Raw genomic sequence first — 27760 nt, 5'->3', positions numbered from 1 at the left:
TTCATGCCGCTGCCCAAAGTCAACAGCAGGAGCAAATCCCATAGTGGATTTCATGGCATTTCTGGCTCTTCTTTTTCAGGGGAAAATCTCAGCTGGGGATATTGGTTTGAGTTGACCGATTTGTTTGTGGGGTGTTGTTTGTTAACATTTAAGATACCCCAATCACCCTTAGACTAGAGACACACTGCGGCCCTGCTACGTGGGCCTGCAGTGTTGTGGGGACAGGGGTAGCTGCAGGCCAAAAAAGGGGCTCAGAGTGTCTAAATCTGCCTTTAGGTGGCCCCACCTGGCAACCAGGCCCCGGACGTCGGCACTGAAGGCTGAGCACCCAGGTGAGGCCCCGCCTTCGCCGCCCTGCCCTGTCTCTGCAGCGGGGCCGGGGCCGGGCGTAGCACGGCGGCGGCAGGGGGTTGGGCCGGGCCGGGGCTGCGGGAGGCGGAGCGGCTCCTCCTCCTCCTCCCAGCCGGGCCGCCGCGGGGGGCTGCCCGCAGCATGTCGGGGGCCGGGCCGCGGACGGTGATCTGCCTGCTGCGCCACGACCTGCGCTACCACGACAGCGAGGTGGGGGCAGGCGGCGGCGGCGCGGGCCGGGCTGGGGGCGCGGCTGCTGCCCGCGGAGCGCCGGGCGCTGTCAGGGGCACGGGCTGGGCTGGGCTGGGCTGTGCTGTGCCGTCCCCGGGCGCCGAGCCCCGCGCCCCCGCCGGGAGCCCGGCCCCAGGCCGCTGTGCAGTTGTTGTCCTGGCTGCCCGCACGTGGCTTTATGTAACCCGGGCGCCTCTGAGCTCCGCCCCCGGGGCCGCTGCTGAGAGCCGCGGCTTGCGGGGCCGAGGCCGCGCTCTGAGCGGGCTGGGGGACCCTAGCCTGAGCTGGGGCCGCCAGGGCAGAGCCGGCGGCTGGGTTTGGAGAGGGGGAAGCGAGGGGGGTGGCAGGGCCATTTTTGGGGGGGGAAAGGGGCTCGCTGGTGTCCCGGAATGATGGCGGGCGAGAGGGAGGGATAGCTCCATGGTTTGAGCACTGGCCTGCTAAACCCAGGGGATGCATCCGATGAAGTGAGCTGTAGCTCAGGAAAGCTTATGCTCAAATAAATTGGTTAATCTCTAAGATGCCACAAGTATGCCTTTTCTTTTTGCAAATACAGACTAACACGGCTGCCACTCTGAAACCTGTCATCCCGAGGGTGACCAGATGTCCCAATTTTACAGGGACAGTCCCGATATTTGGGGCTTTTTCTTATATAGGTGCCAATTACCCATCCTCCCGTCCCGATTTTTCACACTTACTATCTGGTCACCCTAATCATCCTTGGGAGGTAGGGGTGGGACCTATAGGGATCTTTGGCGGTGAAAGGCAGAGCTCTGAGCAGCACATAGCAATGCTACCAGTGTCCTGCTTGACTAGAAGGAAATTTAAGGAGGCCAGCGGCAACTACCGAGGTTGGAATTTGACCAGAACTCTGGGGATAGCACCACCCCTATTACAGATATTGCCATGGGGTCTTTCATGCTCTGTACGCTGACCCTTATTGTGGACGCTGCCCACACATTTTAGCCCGTTAAATTAGGGCCACGTTTTAATCTCTCCTCCTGCCAGCAGAGGGTCTGAGAGTCCAGCAGATCCCAGCCTAGGTCAAGAGTGGGGATGGCATGGGAGAGTGCCCCGTCACTGCCTCAGTGCCCCCATGCCCTGTGGTAACTGCGATGAAGGGTTCCGGCTCTGTGCATGGGAAGGGGGAGGTTGGAGGGGACAGCTGTAAGAGCAGCAGCATTCCCCGGTTAGCCTTGAGGCACTTCTGTGGGGATGTGATTACTGACTCAATCGGCATGGACGTACCTACCTTTCACCTTGGTGCTGTATAAGCCCCTTTGAGGAAGTCTAATTTTTATAACTGGCATTTGGATACCAAGGTGATAGACACGCTGGGGCTCTGATCCTGGTCTCTTCTAAGTCAATGGGAGTTTTGCCTACAAAGTCTGTGCAGGATCAGGCCCTGGAAGAGAGAGACCCTATAATATAATAAAGCTATAGTACAATATCCAGTTGCATGTCTTCCTTTTTCATGATGAGTCTGAATAAAGGAAAATTGAAATGGTGCTATGAATTGCTGTACAGAAAGAAAACACCTGGAGCACTGACATCTTTAACTGCTCCTCTCTGTATTTCCAGGTACTACACTGGGCTCAGAATAACGCAGACTATATCATTCCTCTCTACTGCTTTGATCCAAGACAGTACCTAAGAACCTATTACTATGGTTTCCCAAAGACTGGGCCTCATCGACTCAAATTTTTACTGGAAAGCGTGAAGGATCTAAGGCAAACACTCAAGAAAAAAGGAAGGTACAGGGGGGTTTGTCATAAACATGAGTCTGTTTTATTATTTAACCCACTTTGTTCTCCCACCTCCTCTTCCTTAAGACTTGTCTGTCCTATGGAGCAAGCAATGCTGGTTGACAAGCACGTTTGAGCACCTGTTGCTAGTACCATAAAAACACAGGAATTCCCATGCTAGCCCAATAGCCTGTCTCTGGCAGCAGCCAGCACCAGATGTTTCAGAAGATTATGCAAGAAACCCCGTGGTCAGCAGTTATGGGATATCTGTCTATCTAAGGTTCTTGTATGGCCTCCATTACCATAACATCTGAGCACCTCACATTATATAAAGTATTTATTCTCACAACACCCTTGTGTGGTAGGGAAGTACTTTTATCCCCATTTTACAGATGGAAACTGAAGCACAGATTGGCTAAATAACAGGAAATCTGTGGTAGAGGAGGGAGTTGCACACTGGTCTCCCTAGTGTCAAGCCAGTGCTCCAACCACTGGACCATCCTTCCTATCCCTAGGGGGTTTCATCTAGTGGTTAGCTTGAGCCCTTGTTGTATGAAAGATGTTTCATCTTTCATACAACTATGAAAGATGTTCAGACCAGCAGGGGCCATAGCTTTCTGTGTAGCCCATAGCTCAGTGTTATGCCACTGATAATACAGTCCTCAGGAAAATCATCTTGTCCATGCTGGTCAGGGAAAGTTATTAGAATCTAAAATTTTCCAAGCACCTTTTTCTTCATTTTATTATTATCACAGCAAGATAACGTTAATCCTTGGGTAGCAGAATATGCAGCAGCTGGCTTGCCCCTCTCCTGAGGGGGTGCAGTGGTGACAGGTTGTGGATCACAACACCTGAAGAATACCTTTAGGTCTGCAATATACTATGGTCCATGAAAGGGGTTATGCTCGTTTAGGAGGACCAATCTGAATCCCTAACAAAGGTAATGAACAGGCCAGGATGTGCCACTGGCCTGTACTGGAGAGAATCAGAACTGCTCAAACACATGTGATGCCTTGCGACTGACTCACAAAGGCCACACATAAGACCTAACATCTCTACAGATAAGAGATTCTTCTTTAGCTCAAATGGCAAAGACCTCTGATTTTTAAGATCATTCAGATCTATGCTCCATCTGTTAATATTTGGCATGCCGTAGTATTAACAGACCAGATCGTAACTCTCCCTCACTTTAGATCCATGCATAGTGGTGCTCCTCCATGCATAACTCTCCTTTCACGTCCATTGTGAGCATGTAGAGGGGAACAACCATTTCCACAGCATGTCTCTCTACGTCCCCCACCTAAACCCAGCCAAGCTCTTTCTTGAAGCAGTGTTTTTGCATAAGCTAAGCATTGAGTTTAAATTGTCCTAAGTATTGAGTTTAAATTGGTGATTTAAACTCGATGATTGCTTGTTCTGTTCATTCCCTCTGAAGCACCTGGCACTGGCCACTGTTGGAAGACAGGGTACTGGGCTAAATGGACCTTTGGTCTGACCTAGTGTGGCTGTTCTTAAGTTCTTATGTCCTGACAGTGTGGCTTTAACTATCGCGGAGCTACCCAGAGTCACTGCACTGCTTTGCTTGATGTTAATAAATTAATCTTTTCTCCCACGCACCCAAAGGCATGATAGGTGCCTCACGAACACAAGTGCAGACACCGCCCCTGTCCCAAACAGTCTGCATTCAACAGGTCATAAACAGTGAGGTCCATGTGCGGATGAAAATGGGGGAAAGGAGAAGAAAGGACAAGAGAGGCAATAATAAATATTGTCTCTTTTTTTATGCCCCTGCCTCTCTCTGGCTGTATCCAGCTGGTGTCTCTTGTCTCATACTTACTCTGCAAGCTCTTTGGGGCAGGACCATCTTTTTGTTCTGTGCTAGCACAGTGGGGTCCTGGTCCACGGTCCTCCTAGGTGCCACGGTCATACAAATAATAATAATAAATAATAGCATAAAGCCTAATTCATTCCAATTTTGTGTGTCCGCAGTAATTTGGTGGTAAGGAAAGGGAATCCGGAAGATGTGGTTCATGATCTTATTACGCAGCTGGGCACCGTTGCTGCCGTGGCTTTCCATGAAGAGGTAAAGGAAAGGTTTGAACCATGTCGGCTCAGCATAAAATTGGCAAGAACATTTAGTGCAGGGCAGTATTGGACTTGCCTGGCCTGTGAATTCAGAGTCCTTGATGTTCTCTGCTACTGTAATGTCTTAACTCCTGGGAGCTGGCTAATTCTAAGGGAGGTCTTAGGTCCGAGTGGCTGATGGGAATCAATTGTGGGTACAGGGTACAATGCTGGTTGTGAGTGGCCACTCGGAGGCACTGTGCTTTGGAGGAAAGCAGTTTCTGGATGCTGGAGGGCTGAGACTCAAGGGTGGAGCAATATTCTCCCTCCGACTGGAAACTGCTGTGTGCCTCTCGAACTGCAGAAATGATGGGCATACGCTGCCACACCCTGGCTCCTTGCTCAGACTGGGAGCCAGCAGCAGGCAGGCAGGCAGGCAGAGTACAGCGGGAGCAAGGGGGCACCAGCAAAGAGCCCAGCCTAGCTGTGTATAGGGAAGTGGAGGCAGGGAGGGCGCCCCTGCACTCAGATGGAGAACGGTGAGGAAACAAAAGAGGAGAGACTTGTCCTGTTGGTGGGACGTCGATCTGTTGGCAGAAGTGGAGCTCCACCGATTTCTGCACAGCAGATCTGGAGGAGGAGCTCACCGGGAAACTAGGGAATTGACTGCTCTGATATAGCAGCTGCAGGGGCAAGGAGGAAGAAGCAGGCTATTTTCCTGCAGTCAGAGAAGTAGAAGTGTCATGATGATGAACTGGAGGGCTCGTAGGGGCCACCACTACCCTCTTCTGGATGGAATCGGAACTGCCCAACTGCATGTCAGAGGCCAGAACAGGGCTGAGGAGGGAGCCAGGTGTATGGTTTGGAGCAGTGATGGGGGCTGTGTCAGCTTATTCTCAGCAAGCTAATTGTGAGTGGCTATTGGAAACTTGCAATGTCCCTAGCCACCAATCTGAATCACAGCCACAGTTAAGGTTGCCAACCCTCCAGGAGTGGCCTGGAGTCTCCTGGAATCAGCATCGATCTCCCGGGGATTGTTGAAAGCAATCCGGGAGATTTTAATAGGATATTTTAAGGAAATGACACTACGTCATGCTGGGGAAAAAAATCTCCCGGAATAGTTTCAGTCAGAGTTGGCAACCCTAGCCACAGCCCTTGGGAAGGCCAGAACTTCATCCCTTTGCCTTGATCTGGATTTAAAAATCCATTAATCCACCCAGCACAAGCAGTTTAATCCGCGTTTAAGGTCCATCACAGCTGTGCCCCTCCCTACTTACCCCATCTTGTCACATCGACTCCTGGCTCCGCCATCGGCGCCTGTCTCGACCATCCATCCTGCAACTCTATCTGGGCATGATGCACAGCCCACTGCAGTGAGTGGCAAGATGCCCCTGGATATCAGTGGGCCATGGCCCCAGTCCTTTATGCCTTCTGCCACATTGCCTTCTGCACATGAATCACCCTCCTTGAGCTGTTCCTCTTCTCCTTCAAATTCCTTCCCAACAACCAACTCCTTTATGATGCCTACAAGAAATTGGTCAACTAAGAGCTTGATCCAAGGCCTGTGTAGTCAATGGCAGGACTCTCATTGGCTACCATGGGTGCGGGATCAGGCTGTAATAGCAGACAGGTCGAGGGGCAGCTGGGTACAGCTGATGTGTGTTGATCTAATAAATGAAACCCAGGATATAATGTCTATAGGAATTGTTGGCATTTTGGTTGTGCTCGTCTCTTAAAGGGAGGGGTGCGAGGGATTGAGGCCGAAGCCAAATCTGGCAAAGGGGAGGACATAGGAGTGGGAGTCAGTGTGCATGAGGCACCCCAGATGCTCTCAGCTGCACGTTGGGTGCGCAGACAGACGAGCGTCTCTCTGCTTTTGTCCCCGTTGGTGCTAGGCGACGAAAGAGGAGCTGGACGTGGAGAAGGCGCTGCAGCAGGTGTGCGCTCAGCATGGGGTGAAGATCCAGACCTTCTGGGCATCCACTCTCTATCACCGGGACGACCTGCCGTTCAGCCACATTTCCAGGTAGGCTGATCTCTGCCTTCACTCTGTGCGTGGGGATGCTGCCCATTCTCCCCTCTGCCACTGCGTTCACTGCCAGGTCAGGGGACGGATCCTCAGTATAAATTGTCATAGCTCTGTTGGCTTTAATGGATTTATGACAACAATGTACACCAGCTGAGGCTTTGCCCCAGGGGCCTCTTGGCTCATATGCACCAGGGTGTGTGTGTGTGGGCTATTTAGCTTACCTGCACCACATAGGAGGGAAGGGGCTGGGCCTTTTGGCTCACCTGTGTCAATGGGGAGGGGCGGGGCCTGTTTGGCCCACCTGCACCACATAGGAGGGAAGGGGTAGGGGAAGGGCCTGTTGGCCCACCTGCACCAATGGACAGGGGCGGGGCCTGTTGGCCCACCAGCACCTCTGGGGAGGGACCTGTTGGCCCCTCTGTACCAGGAGGGGAGGGGCCTGTTGGCCTATGTGCACCAGTGATGGGAGGGCATTTACTTGTTTTCGCCTCCCCCCAAGGCACAGTTTGCTCCTGTTGCTTCTTTGTTTGTCCCATGCTGCCCTGGTGCCCACACGGCTGGGTTACTGCAGTGCCTGCAGGGCAGGTCTGAGCCGTTGCTCACAGCTGGGTCATGAGGCAGTGGGGCAAGTGCCATCTGTGCTCAGAGTAGCCCCCTGCATTGAGTGTAGCGGCTAGATAGGAGCAGACTGACTCTGCATTGGCAGTGCTGGCCCTGGCTTCTTTCAGACCTCTCTGAGCCCAGCACTGAGGGTTTCTTCCCTCCCACACCCCTGTGCTGAGGAACCGAGGAAATCCAGATCGTTTCATCCGCCCCCCATTTTACTACATCTGCCAGAGGTATCCCCCAGAGCTGCTTTTCTGGTGACAGAGATTGGCCCTCAGCCCAAATGGGGCTTCCTTAACGTACATTAGGGACGGTGGGATAACTACCTTTCCCCCTGTCTGGAAGAAACCAGTTTCTCCCTTGGTTTGGTTGCAGACTTGATAGCATAATATCAGTAAGTATCCATAATTCCTCATACAGTGTTTGTACATACAATTCACAATGATATTAATGACTAGTGTATCAGAAGCTTTCATTTGATACCTCATACAGCATTCTACATAGATAAATACGGTGACAGCAATGTGTTTGGTGCAGTGAGTTTGTCAGGCCCGATCGGAGTTGCTACAGAACGTTGGACCCTTTACAACTAGGCATTGAGGGGTTCCTGAGGTCACAAGCTCACAGTTAAAATATTAACCCTGCCCCTTCAAAGACTTACTGCGCTGTGGTAGCGTATTGCTGTGTGGGGAAAGTTGTGAGGGCCTGTTCCCTGTGCAGTCCTAACTGCTGTAATCCACGCAGGTTGCCTGATGTCTATACCCAGTTCCGAAAAGCAGTGGAGGCTCAGGCCAAAGTCCGTCCCACTGTGCAGATGGCAGATCAGCTAAAGCCTCTGGCCCCAGGGGTAGAAGACGGATGCATCCCCGTGCCTGAGGAGTTTGGACAGAAGGGTAGGAAAACCTTGACACAAACCAGTTCAGCTGCTGCTGCTCCCATTGAATTCAGGTGGAGTTGCGGGTGCTCGGCGACTCTGCAAATCAGATCCCAAGGAGTTGCATGGGGGACACCCAAAAATGGGAGCATCCCAAACTCGTGACCACTCTTGAAAATGTGGGCTACGTGTGGCTCTGCCTCTGTCTACTTATTTTTAAAAGGGAATAATTGTAAAGAGTTTTGAAGCTAAATTTATTAACTTTATTAGTAGTAATATTAGTAGTATTGTGGACTTAGGAGCCCTAGGCAAGAACCAGGACCCCATTGTGCTAGGCACTGTACAAACACGGAACAAATAGATGGTCCCTACTCGAAGGAATTTACAATCTAAGTAATTGGAAAAATCTTCAAATGGTTTGGCTACTTATGCATTAATGTACAGATTTGCCCAACAATTTCAAACAGTCAACCCAAAACGAAATACTTTAGAAATTAACTTCAGTTTTGAAAGGAAAGATCTTAATGTTGATTAGCTTTCCCCTATACGCACACGAAGCAATGTATCGGAACGCGGAGCAGAATGCGTGTTGGCTGAGAGCAGAGACTAGCCCCACCTAACATCATTACTGAGAATGGCTGTGCCATAAGCTAGAGAACTTTCACTTTAATCCCTGGAAAGCTGTGTATGATGAGCTGCTGAAATGGAACTCACACTCCCAGTGGTAAGTGCTTGGAGACCCCTGGGTGGCAGGATAGAAGGACAAAGCACTGTCACATCTGCCAGCGTCTCGGGATGTGTAGTGACATCCTCCCCCACGGATGGGCCATCAATGAGCATTGATCGTGGGACTTGCATGTTCTAAAAGGATACGTCCCTGCCGCCTGGAGCAGACAACCTTCCAGTGCTAGGAGACTCGGAGCCCTCATATGTGGCTCTCCTGCTTAAAGGGGTTACATAGAGGAGAGCTCCCATGCACTTGTCACAGAGACCAATGTTTCCATATTGACGCAGCAAGAATCAAACAGCCACGAAGGCAACTCTCCTGTGGGTTTTGAGCTCCCTACCTTTGAGCTTGTTCTCATGCTGACAAGCTGGTGCTTTCCACTGCAGATCCCCTGACGGATCCGCGAACAGCCTTCCCCTGCAGCGGAGGAGAGACCCAGGCCTTAATGAGGCTGCAGCATTATTTCTGGGATACGGTAAGCGTATGCATTTTCTTGCCAGTGTCCTCCCCCACCTCCTCCTGTCACATTGACACTCTGGCGGGGACGGCAGCCATTTCAACTCCCACTAGGATTTCCTTAGCGCCTGTGAGGCACTCTTCCTCCATAGGTCTCAAAAGGCTTTACAAAGGAGGTCAGCATCGTCATCTCCATGATGATGAGGAAACTGAGGCACAGAGACACAAAGTGACTTGCCTGAAGTCACCCAGCAGGTCAGAGCCAGGAAGAGAATAGTGCCCTATCCACTAGGCCTCACTACCTAGATTTAGACTAAGGCCCTGTGTATTCCATGACATCGGTGCAACGTGATTTTCCTGTGCAGTCTACTGTGCACCAGGCCCCAGCACAGATTAGTTGGTAAAGAAAACAGAATATGTTTATCTAACTCACTGCTGAGTTTGGGTTAGATGTCTGCCTCTGTGCCCAGTTCACAGGGATATAGGTCTGTTACAGCTCTCGTCTTGGGAACCTAGGTCTTTAGCTCAAGCTGGAGGGGTTTGTGCTTTCAACTCAGCAGGAACCTGGGGTTGGTCAGGATGGCGGCTGCTGTGTTTCTGAGACAAATAATAGGCAAGCCTGTTAAAGTTTCCTGTGCAGGTCGGAGAAGATTAGCTCAATCTCAGTCTTTTTCACACTCATATAATCATGGTGGTGCTACTTATTGTGGATCAACCTTTAGGTGTCCTCCTTACTCAGGCTGGGTTCCCAGATAGTGTAGAGCTGTCACAGCTGACCCTTGTACCCCATCAGCCTCCAGCACAGAGAGCATGTCAGGTCAGGAGAAGTGGCTGGAGCGTGATGCACTGTGGCTTTGTGTAGCTGGTGGTACTGGTACTGTTAGCCCAGCACAAGTTAGAGCAGCCCATAGGCTGCTGTAACATGCACGAGAACTGGGGACCAGGCAGAAAATCAGGATCCCTTGCACCTGATGATGTGGAACCAGAGAATCTGGCCCTAGAAGTGCAAATCTGGGTGGCATGGGTGTAGTGGAGATCAGAATGTGACCCTTTACCAGCAGCCACGGGGCAGTCAAAAATCAAAATAAATTGCTTCCAGTTTGATCCTCAAATCCAAATGATCAAGGGGCCAGCCCATCAGGTATCGCAACAACTGGCTTTTGGAAATTAGTCCTTGATTCAGATTCATTGATTGATCACTACCAGTAGGGATCAGTTAGACCATATTCCATTGTGCTTGTAAAAGTCTACTACAAAGTAAAGCAGGAAGCAGAATTTATTACACATAATCCAGGAGCTGTAATAAAAACTCCTGGGGCCATTAAATATTGTGCATCAGAGGAAATAATTTCACAGCAGAATAATGCTGCTAGACAGTCACTGGAGGGAGCACTGTCCTGCACAAATATCCATCTCAAACATCCAGGAAAGGATAACTTGCTGGCTGCCCATATAATGGTTTTAATTTTTTCTTTTTTATTGCTTGGATAGAACCTAGTGGCATCTTACAAGGAGACTCGAAATGGACTGATAGGAATAGATTATTCGACCAAGTTTGCACCATGGTAACTATTCTTCCTTGATTTCATTTGGCTGTTGAAACATCAAGTTCTGTTAGCGTAGATCTGTGCTGTGTCTGAGATGCCCTTGGCACAGCTTATTAAGGGTGGGATGCAAAGGCAGCTGTAAAATGCCTTTATCCCCTGTCCCTGATCCTACGGCTGGCTCTGTGCCCCAGGGCAAAGCTGAATAGCCTCAGGGCTGCACCAGAGTATGCCAGTTGCTGACAGCCCCCAAGGGACTGTTGGTGCAGCAGGAACTTGCTGAAGCATGGAAATGCCGGGGCAGGGCCCGCTGCCCTGAAAGCTGGGATCAAGCAGTGGCATGGAAGCCCGGCAGAGGTCATCTTCAACTGGCTGGATCTGCTGGGTTTACGACCACTCTGCACTGCAGGAGTGGTGCAAAGCAACCAGCAGACATTAGAGTACCTGATCTGTGGTTTTTTGGGTTTTTTTTAAAGACATGATACTTTTTTATGTAGGGGCCATAAGCCCAATCCTGGGAGGTACTGAGTTAGCTCCAGATTTACACTAGCGTAACAGAGCCAGATTTGCCCTAATGTTTACGGGGCTTTGAGGGGGGCATGTTAAGTATTTGATCAGTGAGCAACCAGTTGGGTACAGGATCACACTGTATTAAAGACTCCCATTTCCCTGACTGAACTGCAATCAGAGCATTTTTTTTCTAGGAAAAAGAAAAGGAGGACTTGTGGCACCTTAGAGACTAACAAATTTATGTGAGCGTAAGCTTTTGTGGGCTACAGTGCACTAGGAACATTCTTGTGTTTTATTAAAATCTAGAGAGGCAAGGTGGGAGAGGTAATGATTTTCATTGGACCAACTTCTGTTGGTGAAAGAAACAAGCTTTCAAGCTTACTCTCTCTAATATCCTGGGACCAAACCAGCTATAACCTCACTGCACATAACAATGGAAGTTATTCCAATTTGGTATTTCTCCTTTTCAAATTGGGATCTATATTCCCTCTGTGGAGACTGGTGCCACCTAGTGGCTCTTTAATGGGCCACTGCTTTGTAACAGGATGTTGTTCGCATGAATTCTCATTTATTTTTCATAGAATCCACAATGAGCTAAGCGCTTTCCAAATGGAATAAGGATGGTCCATGTGCCAAGGTGCTCACACTATACTGTGTGCTCCAGAGCACCATCAGTCACGTCTCTGTGTATGTAAGAGCTGTGGAATGGCGTTTGGAGGATAAAAGGATAATGGTCAAATAGAATTCCAGCCAGTCACATTTTCCTGCAGCTGCCAATTGACTTCGCAGATAGAAATATTGAGCTGGTCAAAAACCTGGGAAAACTTTTGGAAAATTTCTCCATATTTTTTCAAAATTCATCAACTTGTTAAACATTTCCACTAGCTTGGTGGAAAATGCCCGGAATGACTGCCCAGCCAAGATGCATTCGAATAACATTCATATAAAATCAAGGTTAAAAGCACTTCTCAGATCCCTGCGGTTTTCACTGTTGTGTCCAGAATCAGCGTGGCCATATAAGTACCATAGATAGACTTGTGTTCAAAGGAGGGTATACCAATGGCTAGAACAGAGGACTGGGAATTTGACGTTCTGGGTTCCATTTCTGGTTTTCTCACTGTTTCACTAGTTAAATCACTAAACCACTGAATAATTTGGGCAAGTCACCTAGGGCAAAATTTTCAAACTTACCTATCTAAAGTTATCCATTTAGGTACTTGATGACTCCCATCACTGTAGAACATAGAGATGAATGAGTTTCTCCCTGTGAGGGAGGGATTATCACACCCACTGTGAAGCTGAGTCAAAGAGAGATTGCATGACTTGACCAAGGTCATTCAGGGAGTCAGTGGCAGAGATGGGAATTTAACAAAGGTGTTCTGAGTTCTAGTCCAGCATCTTAACCACAAGGCAATCCTTCCTTTCTCTTTGTGTGTGCCTAAAGATCTCATTCCCTTATAATGTTCTGGCTTTTTACACGTTTTCCTTGTGTTTACAGGCTGGCGTTAGGCTGTATTTCACCCCGATATATTTATGAGCAGATCCGGAAGTATGAAAAAGAGAGAACTGCAAATCAGAGCACATACTGGTAGGACACAACCAGATCAGCAAGGCTTTCTTTCTTTGAAATGTACACTTGCATCTAGCTTGTAGACGGGACTGTAAGAGGAAATGATTCAGGAGTCAGGACTACTGTTTTTGATTAACGTTAGTGTTTCCTGCACCTGTCTTCTGACTGCTGCTGGGCCTCATTTGCGCTTCTGTTTCTAATATTGGTTAGTTGGCTTTGTTAGATTGCACTGGGCACCGAGAGGCATTGGGTGTCTTGTAAGTAGAAATGATCAGCAATTATTATTATTACGAGGAAATAATGAGGTACTCACACTATACTGGAAATAATGTTTACTAATAAAAAGTAATAATTATAAAGTGATTATTTCATCATTCCCAAAGATGCTGTACAAATAATGAGAGAAGTAAGACCAAATAATGATTAACGAACAAGATCATTCTGGAGCAAATGAGATTTCTCATGACAGTAACCTGGGCAGGATTTGACCCCATATTTGAAATGGGATAAAATAAAATCTGTCTGTTCTGCCTGCTTTATCAGACCTATCACCCGAGTTTCTGAGAGCCTTAACATGCAGTCTGTGGCTTCGATCCTGCAAACACTTATGCCTCTGCTTAGCTATTATACCAGGAGTAGTCCCATGGATTTCAGTGGCATTATAAACAGTTGCAAAGTTAAGTATACTCACGTGTGTTTGCAGGATCCAGGCCTAACACTAGATGTGGTTGAGAAGACTGGAAAAAAAATATCGTGGATGTTTTAAAAAAATCTTTTTTCTATTTTTGTGATTTTTTTTTTTTTTTTTTAAAGCATTTGGCACTGTGTCCTGGCCTGTAACCTAAGCCAGACTTCCAGAGAGATCTTGTGAGCAGAAACATCAGATGAGCAGAACATACGTGACCAGCCAGGGGTTGATGCTGGTCTCAGCATCCAGGAGCCATGGCCTATAAAACCAGCTATTTGTGCATGGCTAGCAGCTGACTTTACATGTCAGGCAACTGAGAGCACCAAAGACTTGATCCTGCTAGTTAGTGATCACTCCTGAAAGGTGCTGAGTGCCTTCAACTCCTGTTGAAATCTGTGCTTAAGAATATGCATGTGCTTTGCCAAGTCAGGGCCTCAGTACCTCCCAGAAGTGAAGAATTGAACCCCAGTGGAGAGCAGATTGGAAGTGGTGCTGTTCAAGCCTTGGAGTGGGGTTTGGACAGGGGTCTGCAAACTGCACTCCGTGAGGTCTTTTTCTATTTTAATCCTCATGATAAAAGTCAGGCCGATAGATTTTGTGCCTCTGTTAACATGACCATGTTTGCAAAACGGTCTGACTTAAATAAAACACGGGATGTTATTAGTGACTCCATTAGGTAAACAGCAGGTGAAATCCTGGCTCGTTTGAAGTCAGTGGCAAAGTCCCCATTGATTTCACTGGGGTCAGGATTTCACCCAGTATTTATATTGATCAAAGGCAAAAATGGAGACATGGCTGATGTGTTTTAGGGTCATATTCGAACTCCTGTGGAGGGATTACTTCCGATTTGTCGCCCTGAAGTACGGGACAAGGATTTTCTTATTGAAAGGTGAGTTTAAGTAGCATGCTTTGAAGGCGTGTTGATTTCATTTTCCATTCACGTTGCCATTTAATAGCCTTGGTGATATCAAAGGGGTTTTATGATCCGATTGCTTGGACCGTGGGCCTTACGTAGGCAACCGACCTTGTCTTCCACTTAGGGAAGTCATTATTATTGTTCTGTCATCTAGAGGCCCAAACTGAAATGGATATCCCATTGTGTTAGGTGCTGTACAAACACATAGAGAGAGTTTCCTGCCCTGAACATCTTGCAACTCTGCCAGCTAGTTTAAACCCAACATTTAGGTTTTATTAAATGTAAAGAATTGGTTTTACAAAGTCTACAGAATGGCGTCGGGAGATTTAAAAAAATCAATATGAGCAAAAGGAATTAGCCTGGGCATAAAGTTCCCTTGCCATCTGTGCACTCCCAGCACTGCAGCCTCAGGCCAGTCAGGCAAGAGAAGCAGAGAACGGCGCTAACTGGCGGGTTTTCTTTGTCCGTGCCGAGAGAAAAGCAAATAGCAAACCAAGCACAGAGTATAAAGGGAATCTGATTCTTTAAAATTTTCAGTTGAAATAATCTAGGTCTTGACCCTGCTCCCCTAGCCGACGATCCCATTGGCTTCAAGGGAACAGGAGCAGGCCCAGAAAGTATTTATAACAGGAATTTTGCTTTCGACTCTAATTTGTAATCACCATGGGTCCCTGCAGATCACCAGGAGAGCTGCTGAGCTGGCCTGATCCCAAGCTATAGTGGCGACTACAGCGTCTCATGTTGTCATTGTGTCTTTGTGTAGTCCTTATGCATGTCAGTGCTGGTGTCCCTGACACTTCGTTCATTTCCCCAACAGGACTGCAGGATAAAGAGGTGCCTTGGAAGAAAGATCCCAAGCTATTGGACGCTTGGAAAGGTCAGTTGAAACTGTGATCGCAGTCTTGAGGGAAGTCAGCCCAGATTTACATTGGTGTAATGCAGAGCAGAATCAGGCTCCAAAACTTAGACTCTGTTTAGCAATAAAGAGCCCTATCTTGACGTCAGTGTGAGTGGAGGATAGCTAGCAGCTGCTGAGCACCTCCCAGGAGCAGGACCAAGTTACTAGATGCTAAAGGCCAAGTTCTGCCCTTGGAGGTACATGCACAGGTGTATGCGATGCGTTTTAGTTAGATAGTCGAACCAGAGAGGAAACGTTTAGGGCCCCATGGTCCTCTCTGCTTCCTCACCCAGAGGGCAGCCTGCACCTGCTGACTGTGACTCAGGGAGTGTAAGGGAGGGAAAAGCTCCCAGAAGCCCCTCATGGTGTGCTGGGGTAGCCATGCTGATCCCTGGGTTCCTCACTCTGCCTGCATCCTCCTCTCAGAGCATTCAGAGGTGTGGAGCAGGACAAAACCAGAGTCAGCCAGGGGATGCTGCTGCACAGAGCTGCTTCCCTCCCTGATCACCCGTGCCCAGCGGCGTGGTGCCTGTGGGGAGGATGTTCGGTAGGCTTGAGAGAGAAGATGCTAACTATGGGTCGTTGTATCGGGATTTCCTTTACTTTCATCACCTCTGAGTGGGGGGATGATATGACTCATTGATTCTCCTTCAGCTCAAGTGCCAGAGGCCTGTCTTATCAGAGCTGTAGTTCTGCCTTTATGGAAAAGTCCTATAGAATTCCATAGACAACGGTAACCTCGCCACGTTTTTAATCCTTCCTGCAGAGTTTAATATTACGTACTACTATGCCAGCTATAGATTTCTATATGAAAGTGAACAAACCTATCAAATAGATCTAATCCGCCATTAAATTCTATAGGCCTTTAGGATCCTTTCATTTCTTTTAGTTAAAACTTTTTTTATATTTTGTCATTACCATAAATGAATAGAAAATATAATCATTCAAATTGATCAGTCATCCGTTCAGGACTTAAAATCTGTGAACTCATGAACTTATACCGATGTTTGTCCTTCTTAACATTAACCTAATAAATTCACATTTCCACACAAGCAGAAGAAATCGTATCCATTACTATAAAAGAGTTTCCATATATCTCTCCTACTAATATCACCTGATTTAGCTTTCAAAGATATAACCAGGTACCTTATATGTCCCTTCATACTGTTACCTTTAAAAGACCCATCTGTGTTTGGTCAGTCTCATTGTTTTCTCTTTATTTTACCCAAATTCAAAACCTGGTGACTATATGCTGTAAGATCTGATTGACCCTGGTATAAGACTATCCATCACTTTCTCCATCATAACGATTTCCCATTCCAAGGCTCCTTTCTACAGAGCCCTATTTAATTTTTATAGAACCCTACTGTTATCATCTCTATTAAATTTTATGGGGCTGTTCCATATGAGAGGCTTCTGTCCCTCATGTTACACATGGATTTGGATCCTATTCACTTGATCCAAGTAGATATCCATATATACACAGCTGTGGATTGACTACAATTGAAAGAGTAAAGATCCTGCATCCCCGCTCTGTGCCTCTTGTCCCGGCAGAAGGAAGAACGGGGGTTCCTTTTGTAGATGCCAACATGAGAGAGCTAGCAGCGACGGGCTTCATGTCCAACAGAGGGCGCCAGAACGTTGCCAGCTTTCTCACCAAGGACCTGGGGTTGGACTGGAGGATGGGGGCAGAGTGGTTTGAGTACCTGCTGGTAAGACCGAACTCAGCATGTGATTGGAGTGGTTTGTGATTCTCTTTGCAGGTGGCTGACAACAGGCCATCTTGCATGGGCCTTAAAGGAACAGAACTCCCTTTGAGTTCTATAGCAGCTTTGCTCAAAGAAGGATCATATAATTTAGTCTACTCTTTTTAGGGCACCCTCAGTATACGATTCAAAGACTTCGATAAGGAAAGGGTATGTTGCCCATAGCGATGGTAAGGCTGCCATCAACTGAGATGTAGCTCTGATGCCTGCAATGAGAATTCAGATCTTCTAATGTAATGAGAGAGGGAGGGTAGCCTTGTGGATAAGGCACTGGATTGGGACTCAGGAGAGCTGGGTTCAATTTGTGACGATACCGCAGACTCCCTGAATGACCACGGGCAAGTCACAAGGGGCCTGATTGTCAGGAGGACTGAGCACCCACAGCTCCAGATGAAGTCAATGGGAGCTGTGAACGCTCAGCACTTCTGAAAAATTAGGCTCCGAATCTCAGTTCTCCTCTGTAACAGGGGGATGATACTTCTTTTCTCCCATCTTGTCTGTCTTGTCTAATGAGATTGCTGTCTCTTCAGAGCATGGATGGTCCTTCACTTTGTGTTTGTACAGCATCTGGCACAACAGGGCTCGGATCTTGTTTGGGGCCCCACAAGATAAATAATAGTGTAGAAAATGTTGTTCCCTTATAAAAGCCCCTGTGCGGGAAAGATTAGACAAGGTAGCTAGTCTTAGGGGCTGATCCTGCAAACACTCACTGCCAGCCAGGCATAGTCTGGTAGAATCAGTGGGAAACTCGAGGTAGTAGGCGTTATGCCTGGTCATGTTTGTAGTATCAGGGACCTTCGTGTTTGACGTAAACAATGACATTCATAGTCAGAGGCAGGAAGATTCACTCGCTGTTTAACAGGAGCTTCTGCTTCTCTCAGTTAGCATTTCCAGAACCAAACCCTTCGCTAGCTTTATTGAACTGAGGCTTTTCTACTTTATCTGGTCCTCCTCTGCTCTTCCATGACCCGGAGCTTGGCAGCTGCTGTAAACCATTCAGTAGGGAAGGTGGTTTTTCACCTCCGCGTTGGTTGTTTCTGGATAAGAAGTGCCTAAGTCCCACCACACTGAGTCGTATCTGTCTGTGCTGGGCTCATCACCATGAGACGGAATCTGAGACTGTGAAGTAAACCTCACCCCGTGGGGCTCCTAGTGTTACAATAATACAGATAAATAACACACTGAAGTCAGTGAACAGACTCCCTCTGAATGCAGTGGGCTTTGGGTTAGGCCCTTAGAGAGAGCACTACTGCATTAATGCCTATGATTAAAAACACTAACAGCGGGGTGATAGTATCTTCCTCTAACCAAACCCCCAGTGGAGTGATCAAAGGTTTGTATCTTCTCTGAGATTGTCCCTGATTTTGTCAGGACATCCCATGGGGAGCCAGTGAGCCACACAGTCTCACTGCAGCACATTGCTATTTTAACACATCACTGCTCCATAGACATTACAGTGTATAAGGAAAGTGTTTGCAATTGTGATTTCCTCACATTGACTCACTGTTGGAATTTACTTGATGACTTTTTTTGTGAGTTATTCGCCTCCTTGAGTGAAGCCAATGGGCGTTGCACCCACCTAATCAAGAGCAGAACCTGCCCTTCGTATATTTGTCTCGCTTCCCCATTGCTGACATGCAGCCACCTCTGGGGTGGAACACAGCAGCTGTTCTGTGCCAGCAATGATGCATACCAGGTGGGAAAGCTGAATCCACTAAAGGGATGTTAAGTAAGCAGGCAGCAATGCAATTACCCATGTGGGAATTTAGCCAGAACCCTGCCACACTTGAGCAAACTTTAAAAAAATAAAATGTTAACAATTGTCTGATTTGTTTAGGTCAGATTCTAGGGACAGGAGCCAGATCCTCAAAGGTAGTTAGGTGCCTCAATATGTTTGAGGATCTGGGCCAAAGGCACCAGAGAAATAGAATAAGCATGTATTTTTGGCAAGTTAACTTGATGTTAGTGTAGGGGTCCATATTGAGAACTCTGGCTACTGAAGTCTTCTAGACAGAGAAAAGGCAATGGCTATAATGGGGCCTGCTGGCCCTTTGAGAGCACAGGGGGGCCAGAACAGCCCATTCCAGGTAGCTGGAATGAACAAAGATCCAGGAAATGGCCTTGTAGTGGAAGAGAGGAAGTGGTCCTGGAGAATTAGTAGTTGGAAGGGGGGGGACCCAGGGCACTGTCCCTTTAAGGGCCCTGGACCAGGAGCCCTGTAAAGTGGGGGAAGGGCTCCCTTCTCTCCAGCCAATCGAGAGGCGCTCTCTGTAGCAGGGCAGTATATAGACACCCTTCTCCCTCAGCACAGGGAAGATGGTGGTAGGAGAGGGAAGCTAGAGCCAGTACCCTGAGCTCCTGGTAGAAATGACTGGGGGGGTGACTGTGAAGGACAGATGCTGGCAGGGGCTGAGCTCTGTGTGGGTGGCAGAAGGTCAGCGTGAACTCTCTGGTCGCAATGCAGAGTTCAGTTTTTGGGATGTTAAGGACTGTGTGGAACGGCTTGTGGTCATTAAGTCAGCCCCAAATGGAGGGTGGCTCTCCTTGTAAGAGAGACTGTGGAGCTTGTGAGGGGCCCTGAAGAAAGAGATCAGAGGGAGGGTGCTTCAGGGGGACCTCTGGCCATGAGTGGGCTCTCAGTAAGAGGCAGCCGTGCCAGGCGGTATTGTCAGCTTCCAGCTACTCCACCTTCACCTGAAGGCATTAGCCTGTTCTAGTGAATCCTTGGCATCACTGCATAAGGGTGATGACTAAATGCCAACTCCCAGATACCACCACCCCCCCAGTCATTTCCTGGTATGCTTCTCTTCGACTCTCACCCATTCTCCAGGGGCATTGCTAAGAGCACAGTTTCACTTCGGTAGCAGTGTCTCTTATCTACGTTTGTTCTCACCAAGCTGAGTTATGAAATCTGGGGCTGGGTAGTTTCCAACCTCATCTGCGCTGGTTTTGGCCCCAGAAGTTAATGGCATGGACGTGGGGGGGGGGGGGAAAAGAGAAGGGAGCTCTAATGTCATCCTTCCTTCCCTACCCCACCAGCATCGTGTATCTGGCATGTCGGCGGCAGCATGGTTGCTGCTAGCCAGGCAGAGCGTGGCTGTGGGTATCTTACAAAGCTAAGCCATGGCTTCCCGGCCTGTCGTCTGCAGATCAAGAAGGCGTTTCCTAACTAACGCAGCAACTGTGTGCTTGCTTGGGGCTGGCCCCCACAATGCCGTTGGCTTCACAGCGACTTACAGGAAGCTTGAAGCTACAGTAGACACAAACTTGGCTGCAACCTAAATTTCCATGGCTCACTTCAGGCTTGTAACACTCAACAGCACCTTGAGCTGTGAGGCTGGGCTGGGCCAGTACTTGGATGGGAACTCTGTACAAAGCGGGGTTGGTGATTCAGTTTGGTGACATTTTTGTCCTGTAAGTCAATGCTGACCCAGTGTCGCGGATGCACCCTCTTTCAGATGACCCTTAAAACCCATATCCTGATGCCAAGCAACTGGTCAAAGGTTTTACCCCTTTTTATCCTTACCCAGAGACTTTTAACAGGTCTGCAGATGTGCAGAGCAGGGTAACAGTCCCAGGGGCCACCTTCCTGGCAGTGTGAGATCTACACGCCGCCCCAGCCAAGGGGGATTCTCCCCTCCACGGTCTTGGGGGAAACTGTTTCACCAGAGGGTGGAGGGAGAAGGATGTTGTGCCCTGGGCTCTGGAGAGGGGATGTACATGGGGAGGGGTGCAGACATGGCTTCTTGCAGGCAGTTTAAACCACACCAGGGAGGTGTGGTGGGAAGGGAGGAAGCCCAGGTGAATGGGGGGCTCTGGGTGTGTCCCTAGGAGACAGGGGTGATCCCAGATTGGGGACTGGATGTGTCCAGGAGATCCCGGTCTACAGAGAATGTATCCTCTGGGGCGGGAGGATTCTGGGTTGGGGGTACAGTGGGATCCCAGGCCATAGAGAAGCTATCTGCTGGGGTGGGGGATCCCAGAGCCTGGGGGCGGGTGTCCCAGGGGATACTGGACTCTGCAGCGGTTCACCGTGCGGGACTGGGCAGGGCGTGCGGGGAGGTGGGGCGGAGGCTGCCAGAGCCCCTGGGATCGGCTCACTGAACTCCGGCCCCTGCACTCAGCACCACAGCTGCTGCAAAGTCCTGTCCCGGCCGCCAGAGGGAGAAGAACCGGAGGGAGCCGCAGCCCCAGCGCCACCAAGGGTAGAACAAGAGAGTGGGTGCCCAGGAGCAGCCTCTCTCCAGCGGTGCTGTGGAGTGAACTGCTGGGCACTGGGTGTACCAGAGTCTGCTGGGATGGGGGTGGGGGGACTTGGATGAGTGGTGGATTTAAATGCTGCCTAAAGGGCAGTGAGAGACGCGGTGGGTCCCGGAGGCCGTTGCGCCCCCTGTGGAGCAGGGTGAGCGCAGCGCTCCCCGCTATCACTCACTGCTCTGGATGCTACCCTGCCTGCTGGCAGTGCATACCTCTGCACTGCGCAGGGCGCCCCCCTGACAAAAGTGCCCTGGGTGGTTTGGTTGCCCACATTGCCCGCCCCTAAGGCTGGCCCTGGCAAAATCAATCGTTTTCCGCACAGCTCTTAGGTTCTTTTGTTAAAGCGTGGGGGCCCATGGCCACTTTGGCCTCCCTGGTTCCAGTGCCCCAGCTAAGACTCACTTCAGGGAGGGAAACTGAGGCAGTCAGTGCTAAGTGCACCATGCTTGGCCAAGAGGGAGTGCTGGGGGAAGCCACACCCTATGATAGGGCCAATCAATACCAGGCCTGGGCTGCGCGCAGATTTTTTACTGGTGTAACCCCACAAATATTTAAAGTGGTACAACCTCTCCCACTTCCTAGTGTGGAGGCAGTTTTACTGGTATAAAGGAGCCTTACCCCAGTACAACTTGTTCCCCTTCCTATACAGAAATAGCTATACTGGTTCAAGCACCTTTATACTGCTATAACTGTCCACATTAGGGGTGGTTGTACCACTCTAACAATACCACATAGTGTTGTATGTAGACAAGTCTCAGATGCCAGAGCAATGGCTGTCTCTACATGATTTTCCTCCCTCTGCCCTTTTCTTGCTGAGCAGCAGACCCAGCCCTTCTTACTGGTTCTCCGTGTGTGTTTAAGGTGGACTATGATGTCTGCAGCAATTATGGAAACTGGTTATATAGCGCTGGAATTGGAAACGATCCAAGAGAAAACAGGAAGTTTAACATGATTAAACAAGGCCTGGATTATGACAGCAACGTAAGTCTCCTGGTGAAATGTCCCAGTGCTTCGTAGCTCTCTTCCTCATCTTCCCTCCCACTTCGCCCCAGCAGGTAACAAACCAAAACTCCAGCAACTATGGAAATGGCACATAAGGTTTTGATTTGACTTCACAGTCACCTGGGTCAAATTTTCACAAGTGAGGCCCTGCAGTTACCCTTCTTGGGGCTTGACTTCAGTGGGAGCTGCCTGGGGGCTCAGCACTCTTGAAAATCAGATCACTCATTTAGGCACCTAAATATGGAGGTAGGTGCTTAACTTTAGGCTCCCAAGTGTGAAAATCGGGGCCTACTCATCTGTGGATCCTATTTATTTATTTTAAAAGCAGCCAGATTAGGCTCCCTGAAACCAGTGGTCATTTAGTTTGATCTTCATTCTTTAATGAGCAAAGATTGAGTTTGCCAGAGGCAAAAGCAGGTGCAGCTGCAGTGAAGTCATAGGAGTATGCTGCAGAGTGTGACTGTGTCTGCGTCCCCCAGGGTACCCCCACCGGCATGATGACTGGCTGGAATTGTTTTTTCAGGGCTCTTTTCTCATCAGCAGGGAATCTGGCAGTCAGTAATGTCGATATTTTAGCCCCAGTGCCACTTAGCCTGTCTCCTCTGAAGAGCTGCTTTCTGCGCTGAGTGGAGCTGCAGAGACAGATGAGTGAAATCTGTCTAGGAGACAAATGAGCATGATGAGCTTATAACAAAAGAATAGCTAATCGTTTGCTCAAATGCTATGGAGACAGGCAGCGGTATAAAACCCTAAAAGAGCGAATGCATGTATTGAAACAGCTAAGCCAGTGTTACAATCTGAGCTGTTTATATTCAGGCGGGTACTGAAGAAAATTAAATGCAGAAGCAGCTACTCAATGGATTCTGTTGCTAGAAAAATCCCTTGGACTGCAGGCCTTTCCTGATTAGTGGTGATAAGGGCAAGAGGAGATCTGGCATTCAGAGTCTGTTACCTGGCTTGGGAAGTCTGGCTCTACGGCTGTCCCCGTTACCAGCATTGTGTTTAATGACCATTTCCCCAGGTAACTGTCATATCATCAAGACATGGTGCAATGTGTTACTCAAACACAGGCCAGCTGCCTGGGAAACACAGAAATGAATAATGGGAGGGTCGGAATTGATCACCTAACACAGTAATGCACCTCATAGTGCGTTGAAACCCACAGCCATGAGATAAAAGGACAGTTACAGTCAGTTTTCCCCTGACCTTCACCTTGTGTCATCCCTTTCATACTCCTACCCCCTACTAATGAACCGGAGTTTTGGAGGAGATTAATTTAGCCCCCACTCCATTCCCTAGCTTTGTGGTGTCCTGCACAGTCGCAATCCCTGCTGCCTCCTGTGTCATAGCAGGGAGTGGGCTTATTTCTGGTTTAGGAACAAAAGCTCCCAGGGACTCTAAGCACCCTGAGTTGAAGCTAATGGGAGGTGCACGTATTTGGCATCTCTGTAAATCAGGCCACCTATTCAGATGCCTACATATGGATTTGAAGGCCTAACAGAAAGCTCCAGGGTTAGAAAATGTTGGCCCTGATACAACAGTGCCTCCATTTTCCCACCTGAAAAATGGGGCTAATGCGTCCCCATTTCACGGGGCTTCATTCTTCAGTTAATAAAGCGCTTTCCCATCTTTGTTTTGAAGGCACTGTAGGAAGTCAGATTATTATATCCTGCCATATTGGTTTGAGTGAATCCCCCTGAACACCACTGTTTCCATTTGCAGGGAGATTATGTCCGACTGTGGGTTCCAGAAATACAGTGTGTAAAGGGAGGGGAGATACACACACTCTGGGCGCTGAGCAACGCAGCTCTCTCAGAAGCTGGGATAGCTTTAGGGGAGACCTATCCACTGCCAGTCGTCCTGGCCCGGGAATGGAGCAGACATATCAAGCAGAGGCCTGTAAGTACTATGAAGTTTCAACTGAGCTAGGGAGTTTGTTGTTTCTTGCTCTAAACATGGGTGTAAATTCTGCAGTTCTCTCCCGTTTACATTTGAGAAATAACTGGAAAACTGGTTTAATCCACATCATTTAAAGGGTCCATGACTGGGCACAACATTACTTTTGAATGAACACTTGATATCCATGTAACTGGAGTGTGAGGCTGGATTATATTTTATTCTGACTTGTGCATCTATCACAGCACTGCTTACTAAATTCTGATCAGTCTATACCTGTGCAATTTTATTGAAAGCCATGAGATTTCACAGGTGTCTCTGAACATTTTAATTTGGCCTGCAGACACCTTATGACAGGTGGTTGTGTATGAGGAGAAAAGAACCCAGCTTGATTCTCAGATCCCAGGAGGAGTTTGTGGGGCTGGCAGCTAGCAAAAATACCTTTTGGACTTGTAAACAGACACATCTGATCTGGAATTAGTGACCCATTAAACAGGGGACCACAGGAGGCCATTGGTACTAACACATTTTTCAGAGTGGATCTGTCTTTTAGAAAATGCAGCAAAACTAACAAATAAAGAGCTCAGTCTTAGGATTGAGCGCTGCCAACTTCCATCTGCTGACCATGCTGCTGCTGTTCTCACCCAATAGCTGTATATTTCATCTCACAAGTTTTCATTACTTTGTTCCCCTCCTTATCTCTCTTGTCGCAGGACAGTTTGATTCTGTAGTGTAATAAACCAAGTACAAGGATGAAACTAGCCTTCATATAGGGTTTGGGTACTGAGGGCCCAACTCCAAATTTCTGACTCAGGCAAAACTCATGACATTAGTGAGATCCTTTGTCTGAGAAAGGCCCCCTGGCTTTGGCTCTGAGAGTTAGAATAATCAGTTCTCTTTTATTTCAGTGTGCAGTCGAGATCAGAGAAGTGACTCCTTGGCTAGTGGCCCTTGCTTGTGACGGGGGGGAAGGGTGGTCATTTTTCGGCATGAACATTTGAATCCAATTTTTTTAAACTTTTTGTGAAGTGAGATTGGAGTCACATTTCAGCTCTCTCCCCCTCCTCAGCATGCATCTAGCTATCTCAGGAACTTCTGTGCCCCTATCACCATAGTATCTGGGCACTGCACAATCACTAATGTATTTTATGAATCACGACACCCCTGTGAGGTAGGGAATTACTATTTTACTGAGGTACAGAGTGACTTACCCAAAGTCACACAAGAAGTCTGACAGAGCAGAGAATTGAACCCCTGTCTCTAAGCCCTAAGCTAGCATCCTAATCACTGGATCATCCTTCCTCTCTGCTTCTCATCTGGCTAGAACTGCAACGTTACCCTTTTTTCTGATGGCTGTGAGATGTCTCGGTTGCTTTATAACATAAAAAACAGACTTTCTTTTAGCTTCAATCAAAAACTTTCGCTGCCCTTCTCTCAATTAACAGAACAAGAGAGACCATCCTCCGAGGGGAAGGAAAGATCCCTCCGACACGCCAAGACAACACAAGGACAGAGGGGTGGACTTTTACTTCTCTCGCAACAAAGATTTATCGTGAAGGCAGTCCCTGCACTTCTGGAGAAGTGACTCTGCCTGCTGAGAACTCCAGCTGACAATGGTTACTATTCATGGCTAACTTCTCTCTCTCATTACTATCTAAGCAAACCAAGGGTGACATCCTAGACACATTGAAGTCAATGGAGTTTTGCCATTGACTTCAACTGGATCAAGATTTTGACCTCTAATCTTTAGGAAATTGTTTTCTTAATGAGCCAGCTGATTGGGATTCAGAAGGGAGCTGAAGTTCTTCATCCTGTGTACTTTTAAGAATCCCGTGACACCTTTAACAAGAACAGAGGTGTTAACCTTGTATTCTGGCCAAATTCGAGTGGGTGGAAATTACACCACCAAAATGCCCCTCAAAAATCAACTGGATGTACTAAAGCTAGATTCTCAGATGGTGTAAATCAGCATAATTCTATTGAATCAGTTAAGCTACACTGATTTACACCTGTTGATAATCTGACTTGGTATTTTTCACTTCCTGCTTTTAAACTGTTGCTGTGAGCTGTTAAACAGCTAATGTGTTCTATCCCAGAGATGGGTGATGAGTGACTTTGTAAAGTGCTTTTGGTTGAAAGGGGCTTCATAACTAAGTAATTATTAACTGTAACAGTAGGGTCATCTTGTTATTGTCAAGTGCTCAGACTGCTTTTCCAGTGCCTTTGCTTTGTACTGGGGCTTATAGCTGTAGCCAGATTTCTGCCTCGTTACAGACTGGAGAAGGTGTTCACTTTTTTATATATTGGAAATATATATACTGAATTTCCTTACGCTAACATGCTTTAGGGTGTAAAACTTAAAAACATTGTTCCATAGTACAACTTAAACCTTTGCATTGGAATGTTTTTTACTTTCCTGATTTCCTCTCTTCTGATAGCAATCAGAAGGCAGAATGACTGATCTGAGGTGCCAGAATCATAGAATATCAGGGTTGGAAGGGACCTCAGGAGGCCATCTAGTCCAACCCCCTGCTCAAAGCAGGACTAACCCCAACTAAATCATCCCAGCCAGGGCTTTGTCAAGCCTGACCTTAAAAACTTCTAAGGTAGGAGATTCCACCACCTCCCTAGGTAATGCATTCCAGTGCTTCACCTCCCTCCTAGTGAGAGAGTTTTTCCTAATATCCAACCTACACCTCCCCCACTGCAACTTGAGACCATTATTCCTCCTTCTGTCATCTGCTGCCACTGAGAACAGTCTGGATCCATCCTTTTTGGAACTCCCTTTCAGGTAGTTGAAAGCAGCTATCAAATCCCCCCTCATTCTTCTCTTCTGCAGACTAAACAATCCCAGTTCCCTCAGCCTCTCCTCATAAGTCATTTGTTCCAGTCCCTTAATCATTTTGTTGCCCTCCGCTGGACGTTTTCCAATTTTTTCACATCCTTCTTGTAGTGTGGGGCCCAAAACTGGACACAGTACTCCAGATGAGGCCTCACCAATGTCGAATAGAGGGGAGCGATCACGTCCCTCGATCCTGTTCTCTTTGACTGTATCCTCCATAGTGCTTTAGGTTCACCTTGGAATCTGATGTGGGGTCACTGTGGTAGTTCTGTTTGCCTGTCGCATCAGCCTGAAAGTTTGAGGCCATATACCGCACGCAGATCAGTTTCAAAACATTGCTCTATGCTCAGTAATGGCAACCAGTCCTATTCTGGGTCCATTTAGAACTTCAAGTTCTTGTCCAAAACATCTTAAATGGTTTGACTTGGTTGCTTTAGAACAGTGGCTCTCAACCTTTCCAGACTACTGTACCCCTTTCAGGAGTCTGATTTGTCTTGCATACCCCGGTTTCACCTCACTTGAAAACTACTTGCTAACAAAATCAGACATAAAAATACAAAATTGTTACAGCTCATTATTACTGAACAATTGCTTTCTCATTTTTACCATATAATTATAAAATAAGTCAATTAGAATATAAATATTGTACTTACATTTCAGTATATAGAGCAGTATAAACAAGTCATTGTCTGTATGAAGTTTTAGTTTGCACTGGTTTGGCCAGTGCTTTTTATGTAGCCTGTTGTAAACCTAGGCAAATATCTAGATGAGTTGATGTATCCCCTGGA

The 27760-nt window shown here is 47.9% G+C and overlaps 1 protein-coding gene across 2 annotated transcripts; it reads left to right on the top strand.

The window, feature by feature from the left end:
* The first annotated feature begins 436 nt into the window (after positions 1-436).
* LOC141983329 (cryptochrome DASH-like) lies at positions 437-27308 on the top strand. 2 transcript variants are annotated; one of them, XM_074946361.1, is made up of 14 exons: positions 437-561; positions 2164-2336; positions 4317-4410; positions 6287-6417; positions 7771-7919; positions 9014-9102; positions 10575-10648; positions 12636-12725; positions 14205-14284; positions 15129-15188; positions 16764-16921; positions 22094-22213; positions 23957-24133; positions 25576-27307. In XM_074946361.1, the coding sequence occupies exons 1-14, from the start codon at positions 493-495 to the stop codon at positions 25684-25686; spliced, it is 1575 nt and encodes a 524-aa protein (XP_074802462.1). In that variant the 5' UTR covers positions 437-492; the 3' UTR covers positions 25687-27307. The 2 variants fall into 2 exon arrangements, with proteins under 2 accessions (XP_074802462.1, XP_074802463.1); XM_074946362.1 differs by lacking the exon at positions 22094-22213 and having other exon boundaries at positions 25576-27308.
* Positions 27309-27760: the final 452 nt, after the last annotated feature.

This window comes from Natator depressus, chromosome 2, assembly GCF_965152275.1.
Source record: "Natator depressus isolate rNatDep1 chromosome 2, rNatDep2.hap1, whole genome shotgun sequence".
NCBI classification, from domain to species: Eukaryota; Metazoa; Chordata; order Testudines; family Cheloniidae; genus Natator; species Natator depressus.
Note: the sequence above shows the minus strand (reverse complement) of the source record. Positions and strands in the feature narration are given on the sequence as shown.

Coding starts and splice junctions, on each gene's coding strand:
- LOC141983329 (XM_074946361.1), top strand. CDS start 493: ATGTCGGGGGCCGGGCCGCGGACGGTGATCTGCCTGCTGCGCCACGAC. Junction 4,411..6,286: donor CCGTGGCTTTCCATGAAGAG/GTAAAGGAAAGG, acceptor CGTTGGTGCTAG/GCGACGAAAGAGGAGCTGGA. Junction 15,189..16,763: donor GCTATTGGACGCTTGGAAAG/GTCAGTTGAAAC, acceptor TTGTCCCGGCAG/AAGGAAGAACGGGGGTTCCT.